The sequence below is a fragment of the Staurois parvus genome, unplaced genomic scaffold (genome assembly GCF_062004578.1).
Source record: "Staurois parvus isolate SC_StPar_1 unplaced genomic scaffold, SC_StPar_1.0 ptg000025l, whole genome shotgun sequence".
Classification (NCBI taxonomy): domain Eukaryota; kingdom Metazoa; phylum Chordata; class Amphibia; order Anura; family Ranidae; genus Staurois; species Staurois parvus.
Genome location: NW_028317821.1, coordinates 7,367,393 through 7,380,023, shown reverse-complemented (window position 1 = coordinate 7,380,023; position 12,631 = coordinate 7,367,393). Strand labels below are relative to the sequence as shown.

The 12,631-nt window shown below is 37.5% G+C and overlaps 1 protein-coding gene across 32 annotated transcripts in view; it reads right to left on the bottom strand.

Annotated features, from left to right (window-relative positions):
• The window catches only part of MYBPC1 (myosin binding protein C1), a 161,372-nt gene that overhangs the window by 87,744 nt on the left and 60,997 nt on the right, over positions 1-12,631 (bottom strand). For 21 of the 32 annotated variants that reach the window (XM_089694308.1, XM_089694301.1, XM_089651797.1 and 18 more), the window contains 5 exons: positions 11,648-11,683; positions 7,667-7,702; positions 5,305-5,409; positions 2,468-2,616; positions 822-939 (listed from right to left, as the gene is read on the bottom strand). In XM_089694308.1, the coding sequence (XP_089550434.1) occupies positions 822-939; positions 2,468-2,616; positions 5,305-5,409; positions 7,667-7,702; positions 11,648-11,683 (444 nt within the window). Of the gene's footprint in view, positions 1-821; positions 940-2,467; positions 2,617-5,304; positions 5,410-7,666; positions 7,703-11,647; positions 11,684-12,073; positions 12,107-12,631 lie in introns of all 32 variants that reach the window. The other 11 variants (XM_089651737.1, XM_089651784.1, XM_089651785.1 and 8 more) reach the window with 2 other exon arrangements.

Sequence of the window (12,631 nt, the reverse complement as noted above, 5' to 3'; positions counted from 1 at the left end):
GAGGAAAGAGGCAGCAGACAGAAATGACACTTAGTGGTCTGGATAGAGACAAGTACACCCTAGAGAGGGATTTGCTTTATTCATATGTCATGTCTGAGGTTTACAAACACTTTAACCATATGTGAACTATGGTCCTAATCTTTTACATGATCTTTCTTTTACATGATCAATTAGATGTTAATGTCAGATTGATGGTGTTTAACATTTTAACTACAACTATTTTTCACTGTAAATGTGCCCTTGAATTATGACATTAATTACAAGTAATGCTAGGGAAGTTAATTTTATATATATATCCATTTAGTCGTATCCAACCCTTGGCGATTGCATGGACCGTCACTCGTAAGTGACTTTTTCCATGAATTCTCTTAGCAATTATTTTACAGGGTAGGTTGCCAGGTCTTTCCCCAACCCCTACCATGCAGGAGATCCCACATGGCCAGGGATGCAACTAGGACAATTTAGACAGGAGCCAATTAACCTACTGGCATGTCTCTGGAGTGTGGGAGGAAACCAGAGTACCCGGAGGAAACCCACGCAAGCACTGGGAGAACATGCAAACTCCATGCAGGAGGCACCATGGTCGGGAATCGAACCCATGACCCATTTACTGCAAGGCAGACATGCTAACCACTAAGCCACTGTGATATATATATATATATATATGTGTATATATATATATATATATACATCACAGAGTATATAATATAATTCAGTATAGTGTAATAAAATATGTATATAGCTGCCTTGAAAATGGTTGCTTTGTTATATGTTGACTAAAATAATATAAAATATGCACTATTTCAACAGTGAGGGCTCACCAATAACTTCAAGATCAAATGAGCAGCTGTCAAATTTATCTTTATATGTTACTTCACATCTGTAGTTCCCAGCGTAGTTCTCCTTTGCCTTTAGGATTTGCATTTCATATGTGTATGTCTGGAAAAGAAAATAAATTTTAATTATTTAATACAACCAATTTACTGCTAATTTTTTAACAGTAGTTCAGTTTTTGTGAATGATATTTTCTCTAAAAGCATTGAGCTGTCTTATTGTTATTATACATTTTATAATGTATTTTGTGAGTATACTGGCTTGTGTTCAGTGACAATGTTAACTAAACCATTATTATTATAACAAAATAACAATAAAAATGCTTTAGCGCAAATTGTAGTTTTAGAACAATTGTATAGAAAAAATATAAACAGTAATTATAATCCATCATTCTACAAATAAATATTTGCTACATGGTGCACCCACTGGACTGATGTCAGAGAACATTACAGGTTTTAAAAAATAGAGAACACAACAGAAGGTATTTGCTTTTAGATTAACTGTCCAGTACTTAAAATAATGTTAAATCTTCTGTTTTTGTATTCATGAAAGGCCAGATGAGGGGTGACAGGAGTCAATGTAGGACAGACCTGGGCTACTCTTATTGTACTACTTCTATGGCACAGATATTTGTGCACACCATATATAACATAAATATGTGCATTCTGTGTTTGAGAAAATTCTTATTTTTCAATGTTTTTTCCTCCCATGAATAGATATGTTGGACATATGAAAAACACAATAAAAAAGGCAGTCTTCTGGCCTGCTAAAATTTGCTGTCTTTGGCTGTGGACTACATTGCCTCTACATAAATTCTGGCTAAATCCAGGTTTACTGAAAAAAAAATCCCTGCAGGTATTCAACTGCTAGCAAAAGGAATCATTTAGAAAGAAGTGAAAGTGGCAGTTCTACCTGTCTTTTGTTATAAACTGTATAAACTTCAGAGATTGCTGCAAATGGGTCTAGGTTTTTCATCAAAATGTTTCATGTTGTGAACCAACATCAAGCCTCCATTTCAATTATTTTTAGTGATTTTAGAACATTTTTTTTTTGCAAGCATTTGGCAGAAAAATTTTCTGTGTGGACACTGCATCAGAAGTATGGTGTCCGTTTATGACACAGAGAATAGCTGCGATTCAGAGGATCACAGCTACTCTCTGGTCATTCACAGTTTATGACACTCAGGTGATCAGCGAGGAGCGATGTCAGCCCTTCAATGGCGATCTGTGTTCTCTCTCCAGATTCTCCAGCCCAGAGCTGGAGAATCGGAGGAACCACAAACTAAGCAGCGATAATTTACTTCTGCTTAGTAAACTGATCTCTTACCGTAATCTCGTGAGATTATAGTAAAAGCAGCCATTTTCCAGCATTTGTAGACTGTTCTCTAGCGTTTGTAGATCGTTCTCCCTTCGTTTGGAGAACTGATCTACACTGCTTCATAAAAGGCATTCACAGGAGAACTGTGTTCTCCGAGAATGCCGGAGAACTGAGCAGCGATCATTTACCGCTGGTTCATAAACGGACACCTATATTAGAAAACTACTGACATGTCCAGCAAAATATTGTAGGGATTGCTTAAATTGGATCAGGTGACCAACATCAAGCTTCCAAAAAGCAGATTTGCGCAACATACCTTATTAACACGGTCAAATGTGTCCTTAAGTTGAAGATGCTTTCCAGCTTTACTTGCCAAGTCCATCCATTTTCCTTTCAGCCACTTCACAATAGGTTTACGGAGGAGATCTTTTGCCTCCACTTTTGCCGTAAACTTAATATCACCACCTTAAAAGATTGGAAAAAAAAAATTAAAAACTACAAAACTAGTATGGGAGCAATGTACTCCCAAGGATTCAGACACACAGCAGTAATTTATATTTATTTCCGCAGAGGCAAAAGCTGAGGAAATTCAAGAAACTTTTTAATACCCTCCTCCCAGTCTCTTCAAATGTATTATACCCACCCCAGCAGTTTTTCTCAGTAATGTCACAGCTATAGCTATAGTGACAATGTACTATGTATTCAGTGTAAGGCAATGGTGGTCCGATAACTAGGGCAGATAGACAAAAAAACTGTATTACCAAAGCAATTACAACTTTTGTTTGCTGTTATACATTCCTGTTGTATCTTGCTACCTGTTACCACCAATGGTAAAAAATTTATGATCAGATATTAAGTGAAAGAGATGTGGGTGGCTATTTTTATTGAGCTTATATTTTACTACAGGCCCTTGAGTGGTAGACTATGCATGTTTATAATAGGTATGCGTGTAAAACATATAGTATTCTATTCCCAATGTGTTTTTCTGTTCTACAGTCAATTATGATTAGTATGTTGTTCTTAAAAAATGGATAGTCATCATCTTTCACATACAACATGAGTGCCAACAAAAACTTTGTAGACAAAAAACTTTAGACTCTCAAGCTGCAGACAACATCTCTATGGTCAGAGACAGCCGGAGGAGGTAAGTAGAAGCTTGGGAATGACGTTCGGGTTCCGGCCATGGTGTGTAGAAAGAGGGAACCCTCTTCTCTTTGGGCCTAGTCACAGTTATTATCTTTAAAGCCATGCTGTATAGCCAATGCATGTACTTTTATTTAGAAATGTACATTTCATAGGATTAGATTAATTATATTTCAAGTGTTAGACTCAGTAGGGATTCCCTTGTTTCATTACCTTGTTGCAATTACATCTTTAGACTAGCTGATTGAACTTTTGCTAAAGATGTACCAGATTCAGACACTCTGTCAGGATTCAGGAATAAGAGGCTCATGCTTACTTCCTGTGGGTGACTGTTGAAGCTTCATCTTCATAGCCTGCTCTGTTGCTTGTGTTGCCAGCCACAAGCGGCCAAATTCAGCCACTGGCTGCCATAGTGCAGATGCAGTGATGTACTTTCGTACATAAGGTTGAATGGCACAAAAATCTGATATTGTGAGGGTGGGAATGTAGCGTATTAATTGAATTTTGGCTCTGAAAGCACACATAAAAATGCAACAACCATAGACATACTATCACAGTAATTTAGTCAACCAAGTCTTTTAACAAAGCAAAAGGAAAAAAAAAATCAAAGCTGGCCGTACTGTAGGTGTTCCCTGGTCCAAGCCATGTAAGAATATGTGCAGTTACACAGACATAAACTTGTAATCGAATACTCCTTCAGCTGATAAATGACACATACAACATTAGCTATGTTAACCTTTGACAAAGGTCAACAATACTCAAAACTGATACTTCAGTTGCGCATGATTGATGACAAATGCCATCATATGCTGGCTTATATTATCTCTCAGAAATCTGCCACCAGAATTTCATTATGGTCTTGTGGAATACAATGGAGACAAAAATGTTACTGGGTTTTGGTAGAGGCTTAGGGAATCACTGGGTAATTTGATGCACTGGTTCCCTTTTATGGCCTTTAAAGTTAAAACAGTAAAGAACCCAAAACAAGAAACGTATTATATTGCAGCTTACTGGCAGTACTAGGGTTGATGGTTCGAATCCTGCCTGGAGTTTGCATGTTCTCCCTGGGCCTGCGTGGGTTTGCTCCGGGTACTCTGGTTTCCTCCCACACTCCAAAGACATGCTGGTAGGTTAATTGGATCCTGTCTAAATTGGCCCTAGTATGTTTATGTATGAATGTGAGTTAGGGTCCTAAGATTGTACGCCCCTTGAGGGTTAGGGACTGATGTGAATGCACAATATATATGTAAAGCGCTATATATATGTAAAGCGCTGCATGAATTGAAGGCACTATATAAGTACCTGTAATAAATAAATAAATACCAGTCTTTAGATGTAGTGACTGCATTAGTTTTTTTTAGTTTTTTTTCCCTTTGTTTCCCTCTGTTTTAACCTGGTAATCTGGCCAGTAACACTTCCTGTAGAGTGCCTACACTCTGTATGAAAGAGCAACATAGACACCTTTGGGCAGCATTGTCAGTCTGGGTGGAGGGGAGTGTTAGCTATACTAGCAGATTTAGATACATTAACAAATTAAAGCCAAACTCCACCTTTTAAGCTGTTACAGCAAATGTTTTATTCCATATGGGATAAATGTTTTACAACGTACATAAATAAATAAAAGCTGATCATTGTAAGCCAGTGGTAAATGGTTTGTCTTGACCCTCTAACTGCTACATTCTGTTGAATAAAGACAGATTCACTAGCAAGATCACCATGTGAAAATAAAAGAAGAAAGTCTGAAAAAGAGAACAAATGCAGCCATCACATCTAAGAATTGGTAAGCTGCACTATAACAAATGTTTGTTTTGGGGTTTAATACTGCTTTAACATGACCTCTGATAATTAAAGATGCATAGAAAAGGAATTTTATAAAAGCAATGTAATGTGTTTCTCTTCACGACTCTAGTGCATTGGATAAACTCACTCAACCCATAGAAATACACTAAATTTGTAGTTCATACAGCATAAAAACAATATATGGTATGTGAAATCCCCAGTAATACTCACCCACACCTACTGTTCCACTACTGGGTTTCTCAATAAATAAAGTTGATCGTTGTGAATTATCCCTCTTGTCCGCATCATCTGGTGGTCCTTCTCCAAGAGACCAAACTATACAAAATGAATACAGTTGTTATTTGTTACCAATTTATTTGGCCATGCTAAATTTTAAACACCATTCACTTTTGCAGGTAAAGCAAAGATGGTCTCCGTGGCTATATTTCCTGTGCGTGTTGATCAGTTATAATTATTTCTCTATAAGAAAACAAAGTAGTATTAATAAGTAAACAGAGAATGTTAAGCAAGATGTGATCAGCCTCCAGGTCTGGTCTTTCTACTCCTAAACCTGAAAGGAAAATATCTGCAAAAAAATGCAGGTGTTATATTTATATTTATCAAGTTTTGAATAACCCTCAATTCCTTCTTAGGTCTTCCTGATGCGGTTTACCTATTTAATTAAATGAACACAACTTAAAACACCTTTTAATTACAGTGGTTATTAGGAACTGTACAAAAAAAGTTCATTTTTGTTATAAAAACCATGTGTGGGTTCCCCTTCCCAACTCCTATCTTTAAAGTCCTCACACAGACCCCAAATGTAAATGCAGGACCACTCCACAGTCTGGCCCTTTGGTGTGCAGGGAGTTTTTACATTCGCTTTTTTTGGCGGCTATAGGTTTAATAGAGATGAATGGGAGAGCCGAGACAGGGGCAGGAAATTGGGGTGAATTCTCTTCAATGGGGCTACAGGCAGCAATATAAAAGTACCAGAGGTTCTAACCCTTCCTTGCTCCAAAGCCAAAAAAAGTTGATACATCTTTCAAGAGATAGCTGTATATTTACCAAAAGGAAGACTTATATGGGGGAATTCATAAAAACCTAATGACACTTTTCTGGCAACATGGCCCTTAAAATGGCCTATGCCTATTAAAATAATCCCTTCCAGTTTTGGTTGCTTTACCAAAACATTCAGCAGATTCTTAATATTGCCACTTTTACATAGTGGCCTTATTATTGCACCAGATTCAAAAATAATTAACTCTAGTTCCTAGATAGCAAAACTGGAGGAAATTAAAACTAACTCTAAGTTGGCATACAGAAACAGGCAAAGTGCCTGTCTCCATATGCTGTGTAGCAGGTAATCTGCCTTTGCTACCCCCTCTCCACCTGTCATTGTTTCTTAAAGTGGAACTGAAGCTCTCTGTAAGAAACAGCAAGCAGGCAGGCTTTTATTGCAGAAGAGACATGCAATGTCTCTACTGCAGTAAAATGCCCCTTCCTGCCTGTTCACTGTCTGCTCTGTAAACTGAGCTGCACAGCTTACAGTGCCGGGCCGGTTTCTGAGAGCCAAGATCACTAGCTCCTGCACATGTGCAGGATGTCATCCTCAACTGCCCAATTAAAAGGCCCAAAGACAGCACTCAGAAAAACATGGACCATTGGACAGATAAGTATTCACCCTTTAGTTCCGCTTTATAGATGCTGTTGGCTTCATAGCTGACAGCAACCAGTGATACTGACAGTGGGTGGAACCTGAAGAGGAGTGATATTAGTTACCCAACAGCTACGCTCTCTCTTTGTAATTTACAAGAGGCAGTGTGTGAAATGTGCACCCAATAGCAGAATGTCTTACAACAGGTACATGAATTTCTTGTCTGCACTGATATTTGTTCTGCGGAGGCAGGATGGAATTCTAAAGAGTGTCCTAAACAGTCTATATGAATTCTCCTTATAGAGTTTGACCCAACACAAGAACGTTTTCCTGGAAATAAGTTTGACAAATGGCTGTGTGATTTAATCAGTGACTGGGGACAGATGGGTTTAAAACTGGGGGCAGGAGAGGGGTCAGGCTCTGATATAAGTGTGCAGTTATACTTTACCAAATGTGCACATGCTTAATGAGTCACAAGATCTCCTAACTTGCTGGGGCAGTTTGTATTGCTGGTATACAGTATATCTAGGGAAGATAATGCACTTGATAGTTAGTGTTCACTACCTACCTGTTGTATTTTACAGCTTAATTTATGTACACCTGCACTGGTGGGGTTTTTTGAAGAGGCAATTTAAAAGCTGTCATTGCTGACCCCTCCTTCTGAATATACTAGTTCCTTGGCTGTCATCATGATCTACAGTACTTTACTCAGTACTTTCTAGTTATTGGCTCAGAACAAGCACGTGCAGTCTGACTTTACTGTTAATCTCTTGATTTATAACTCTCTTTGAGGACACTCCCATAGTGTACAAACCTGTACACAGCCTGGCCTGGATAAGTATTTTCAGAAGGTGAGTAATGGATTCTGCATTTCCCTAAATACTGGGTTTTTTTAAATATTGACTCTTATTGTTCTTTAATTTGAAATTGACTTACCAGAGTCTTTCCTTTCTGCAGATCGAGCATTTTCATCTGAAAAAGAACATGGATGTTGCAATGATAAATGCAAATCTGCTGGAAATGAAACAAAATATATATTTGGAGACGTTCAAGTTATTTAAATAGAAAAACAGAATGGTTGGCTGCACAAACAGCAATGTGGTGGATGAAATCCTTTATTGGAATCCTTTACATGCAATATGATAAGAACATGACAGCTCCAAGACAGGACAGAGGAGCAGTAGATGCGTTTCACACAAACACATGCTTAGTCCAGGGGCGGACTGGCCATTCGAGCACTCGGGCACTGCCCGAGGGCCCGGGGTCAGTAGGGGGCCCCATGAGATGCCCCTAGTACCTTTCATAGGCTTATATGGGTGTGGTTTGAGTGTGGGCAAGGACACAGGGGCCCCATGATTTCCTATTGCCCGGGGGCCCCATGAGTCATCAGTCTGCCCCTGGCTTAGTCATTACGTGTTCGTGTGAAATGCATCTACTGCTTCTCTGTCCTGTCTTGGAGCTGTCATGTTCTTATCATATTGCATGTAAAGGATTCCAATAAAGTATTTCATCCATCATATTGCTGTTTGTGCGGCCAACCATTCTGTTTTTCCATTGAATCTGTGATCACGGATCACTTGTGTGTCTGTGGAGAGGTTATAAAGATTTTGCACTCGCCTGGAGTGGATCGTTTGCTCTTCAAGTTATTTAAATACCCATGTTCACACAGCATTTTATATTTTCCTGAAAAGGATTTCAAGTTAATGTCTACCCATTGGTACAATATTTCTGCGATCCATACTTTGTGCTTCATTCCATTGTTTACAGATCTATTCACTGGCTTAGACCATTCATTTCTAGGCATTAGAGATAGTTTAGTGAGGGTTGAACAGCTATTACAGTAAGGGTCTGGAAAAATATTTTAATTAAACAAGAAATAAAGAATCTGCACAAATATTAAAAAGTTAAAAGGGACATTTATTGAAAAACAAGGGAATTCAAGGACTTTTATATACTCACTGTTTCATATATTCACTATTTCAAATTATATGTTAGCGCTGCGCCATATTTTTGAAAACTGAACAATGGTACATATTTATATGAGAGTGTGTTTGGGTGCGGGCAGCTAGGTAGAGTTTTCTCATAGCAACTTACAAGACGCACAATAATATAAAGGTCTGGAAAAAGTTACTACCCTTAGAGCATGTGGATTGGTAAAGTAAACCATTGGACCCCTAAGCTTTTCAGCATAATACAACTACAGAAAAAAAAATGCCATTTTTGTTAAATTAAACTTTATTGTAAATTAAAAAAAAATGTTCTTTAAAATTCATCTTTAAAAAAGATGATGGATCAGGAGACCAAAATCTTACGTTTATGGGTTTTCACTGCAGAATGAATGAATCTCACAGAGGTCAATTTTAGTAATGAAGAGCAGGGGTCATGAAGGTTCCCATGCTCTGATAATTATTTAATTTTATAGGAAACATTGTGAAAAGGCCTTGCTAGAGAGTTTCCTTTAAGTAGCCTAAATGTCATGTATTTCTGCAACTAACTTCTTTGAAACTACCAATGTGCAGACAGGAAAGCAAGCTATTTATGTATACAGTACATAAGTATCCTTCTGTCTAGCATCTACTCATTATCAGTCTATGAGTTCCTTACGGTTTAGATGATGGGATGTACTGTAACAGAGGCTACATTTCCTGCTCTTCTAATGTGGTTTACGTAATTCAGCAATTATACCATCTCCGGGTGCTCTTTAGTGTTAATCCTTTGGATATAAACTTCCTTAAGCATCTATCTTTCCATTTGCTGAAGTGTGTCATACTAGCTGATGGACGTTTAGTAACCTGTCCTCGGGAAACACTCAGCCAGCAAGGAAGCATAATGAAAGTGCAAATGAATAGTTGCTATTAGGATAAATTACTCTGGTGGACATTGGTAAGTTTGATGTCATACTGGCTTGTAAAAATCTTCAAAATACTGTACAATGTGAAAGGACTTTCTCTGCTCACTTTGCAGCAGTACTGTTTTCAGTGTCTTGCTGCTGAGAATTGTACATAAATATACAGAACATACAACAGGCTGTGACAGTTATAAAGTCAACCAGGAGATACAAAGTATGGCTCTCTGGGAGAAAATATTCTCATCAGGGACCCTGAGGAAGAGATCAAACTTGCATGACTGAATCCCAAGTAAAATTTTGCAGGGCATCGAATTCTAAAGGGAACAGAATCTGTAATGTACATTGTGATGTGAAGTAATTTCATATGACCCTGAATAATCTCCGAATAGGCATTATGTGACTGATAAAGACTTAAACAAACTGGGGGAATAGTTGTATGTTATACCTGATGCTGGAAGTGTGCATACATCTCCTTACTACAAACAAACTAAAATGGAAACCAGTTCCTACATATGAAAGAGCAAACTGGCATGAGTAAGAAATTGCAACCAATTAATGTAAAGTAGGCACCTCTCATCTAAAGCATCCATACTGCATAGTGTATAATGAGAGAGGCTGAATGCGCTCTGAAATTGGTCATTGACAATCAACTCACGTCTATAGCCACCATAAGCCATTTCATTCTTAATGTTTTGTTCTACGCTTAGGTATCACATACTCTCAGTTCTCAGATGTCCAATATTTGGACCTATGAAAAAGGCAAGACTTCATTGGATGGGACTAATCAAAAATGGGAAGGGAACAACAATAAATAACTGGCCGCAAAGCAAAATCTGTATTAGGACCTTCAGTTTTACCTTAGAAGTGACCAATTTTAAGCAATGTTTAACCTTACAAAAGTTGCTTTCCATATATATATATATATACATATATATATATATATATATATATATATATATATATATATACACATATATACACATATACACATATATACATATATATACAGTATCTCACTTTTGTTGCCAGTGGTTTAGACAATAATGGCTGTGTGTTGAGTTATTTTGCGGGGACAGCAAATTTACACTGTTATACAAACTGTACACTCACTACTTTACATTGTACGAAGTGCAATTTCTTCAGTGTTGTCACATGAAAAGATCACATATTTACAAAAATGTGAGGGGTGTACTCACTGCTGTGAGATACTGTATATATATATATATACTGTACATATGTATAATACATATATATATATATATATATATATATATATATATAAAAAGTTATATATATATATATATATATATATATATATATATATATATATATATATACACACAGTATCTCACTGAAGTGAGTTCACCCCTCACATTTTTGTAAATATATATATATATATATATATATATCATTATATATATATTACACATATGTACCCTGCCAAGGCTAAACCTGGGCAGGGTACACACATTAAACCTTCTGGATCCTCTGAGTATCCAGAGTGAGGACAAAAAAAGAATACTTGTGGTGGGCACTTAGGCTTGATTTTTGGGATAGTTATGGGTGGTCCTGGAGGGGTTAGTAGGGCGGAGCTGACCTGTAGAAGGCTGACAAGGGGATGTCCAGCCAGGAAATATATATATATTTCCTGGCTGGACATCCCCTTGTCAGCCTTCTACAGGTCAGCTCCACCCTACTAACCCCTCCATGACCACCCATAACTATCCCAAAAATCAAGCCTAAGTGCCCACCACAAGTTTTCTTTTTTGTCCTCACTCTGGATACTCAGAGGATCCAGAAGGTTTAATGTGTGTTCCCTGCCCAGGTTTAGCCTTTCCTGGGTGGCAGAACCCCTGTGTTAGGTTGCATATATTGGATAAATACATATATATGTACTAATTTTCTTCTTTATCCCTCTTAGTTGGGATGACTGTATGGAAGTTGTTCTGATAGAGGCCATTTCTAACACATACACATAGAAGGACTAACCAGCTACAAAAGATAGGCACTTAATAATAGAAATATGAGTTTAGGAAAGAAGATAATAATGTAATAAGCAGACATTCTACCTGGAGGAGGAGTACTAGAAGAAGACTCATCTTCATCTGCAAACATAAAATAGAATTAATAATCTTTGCATACAGTTTTACATTTTACGTGGTATATTTCCTTTGCCAGTTGAACAATTTGCAACACATAAATCCTAAAGGAGAAAAAAAGTCAGTTAATGCGGAAGCCCGAAACACTCCAAATAAGTAGCAAACTTATAGGGAAAAAAGCTTTGATTTTTCAGTGGCTAAAATAAGAAACCAGCGATCAGAGAAAAGGTGGATTACAGCACACATATGAAATGTAGGACCCATGTCCTGGTATTAAATGAACATATGGGGAGCTTTGAAAGCCTAGGAAATGTTAGGGATGTACACAGCAGCAGAAAAAAAGAAAACACATTGAAGGGAAAACACATCGAAATTCAGATAAACCACACATCTGACCTGAAGAAGATGTCACATCACTGTCTTCCATGTCTGCAAATAAAATGTGTACCATATACACCATGAATGGCTCTGCTGTATGAGCAGCATGTTACATTATTAATGAAAATCAATTTTCTGGTAGAGAAATATTACAGTTAATGGCACAACAAGGCCCAGTGCTAGAATCAGGGCTACGAGTGGTGAAAATCATAAGCCTGAAAAGGGATAAGGATGAGTTTAGTGAAAGTATTTTTAAATAAATTCCATTGAACAAGAAATCAGACTTGCACTGGTCATCTGGTAGCTTTGGCAAATGTTGGAGGCTGTCACCTCTTTAAGTATTTACAGAATGTTTTATTTCTTCTTAACTGCTTGACTAAAGCTGGCCTCATTTTAACAGAACAGTTTGGTTTACTGCAAAGCATATACATATACTCTGTGGCCAGATTACTTTGTTCCACCAGACTTTCTACAGCAGAGGTCAACATAAGAGGTCTGCTTAATGAAATCAAACTGATTTGGCCACCTACAGATTATTCTATTGTCTGCGGCTATCGTTACTTTTAAACTGATATG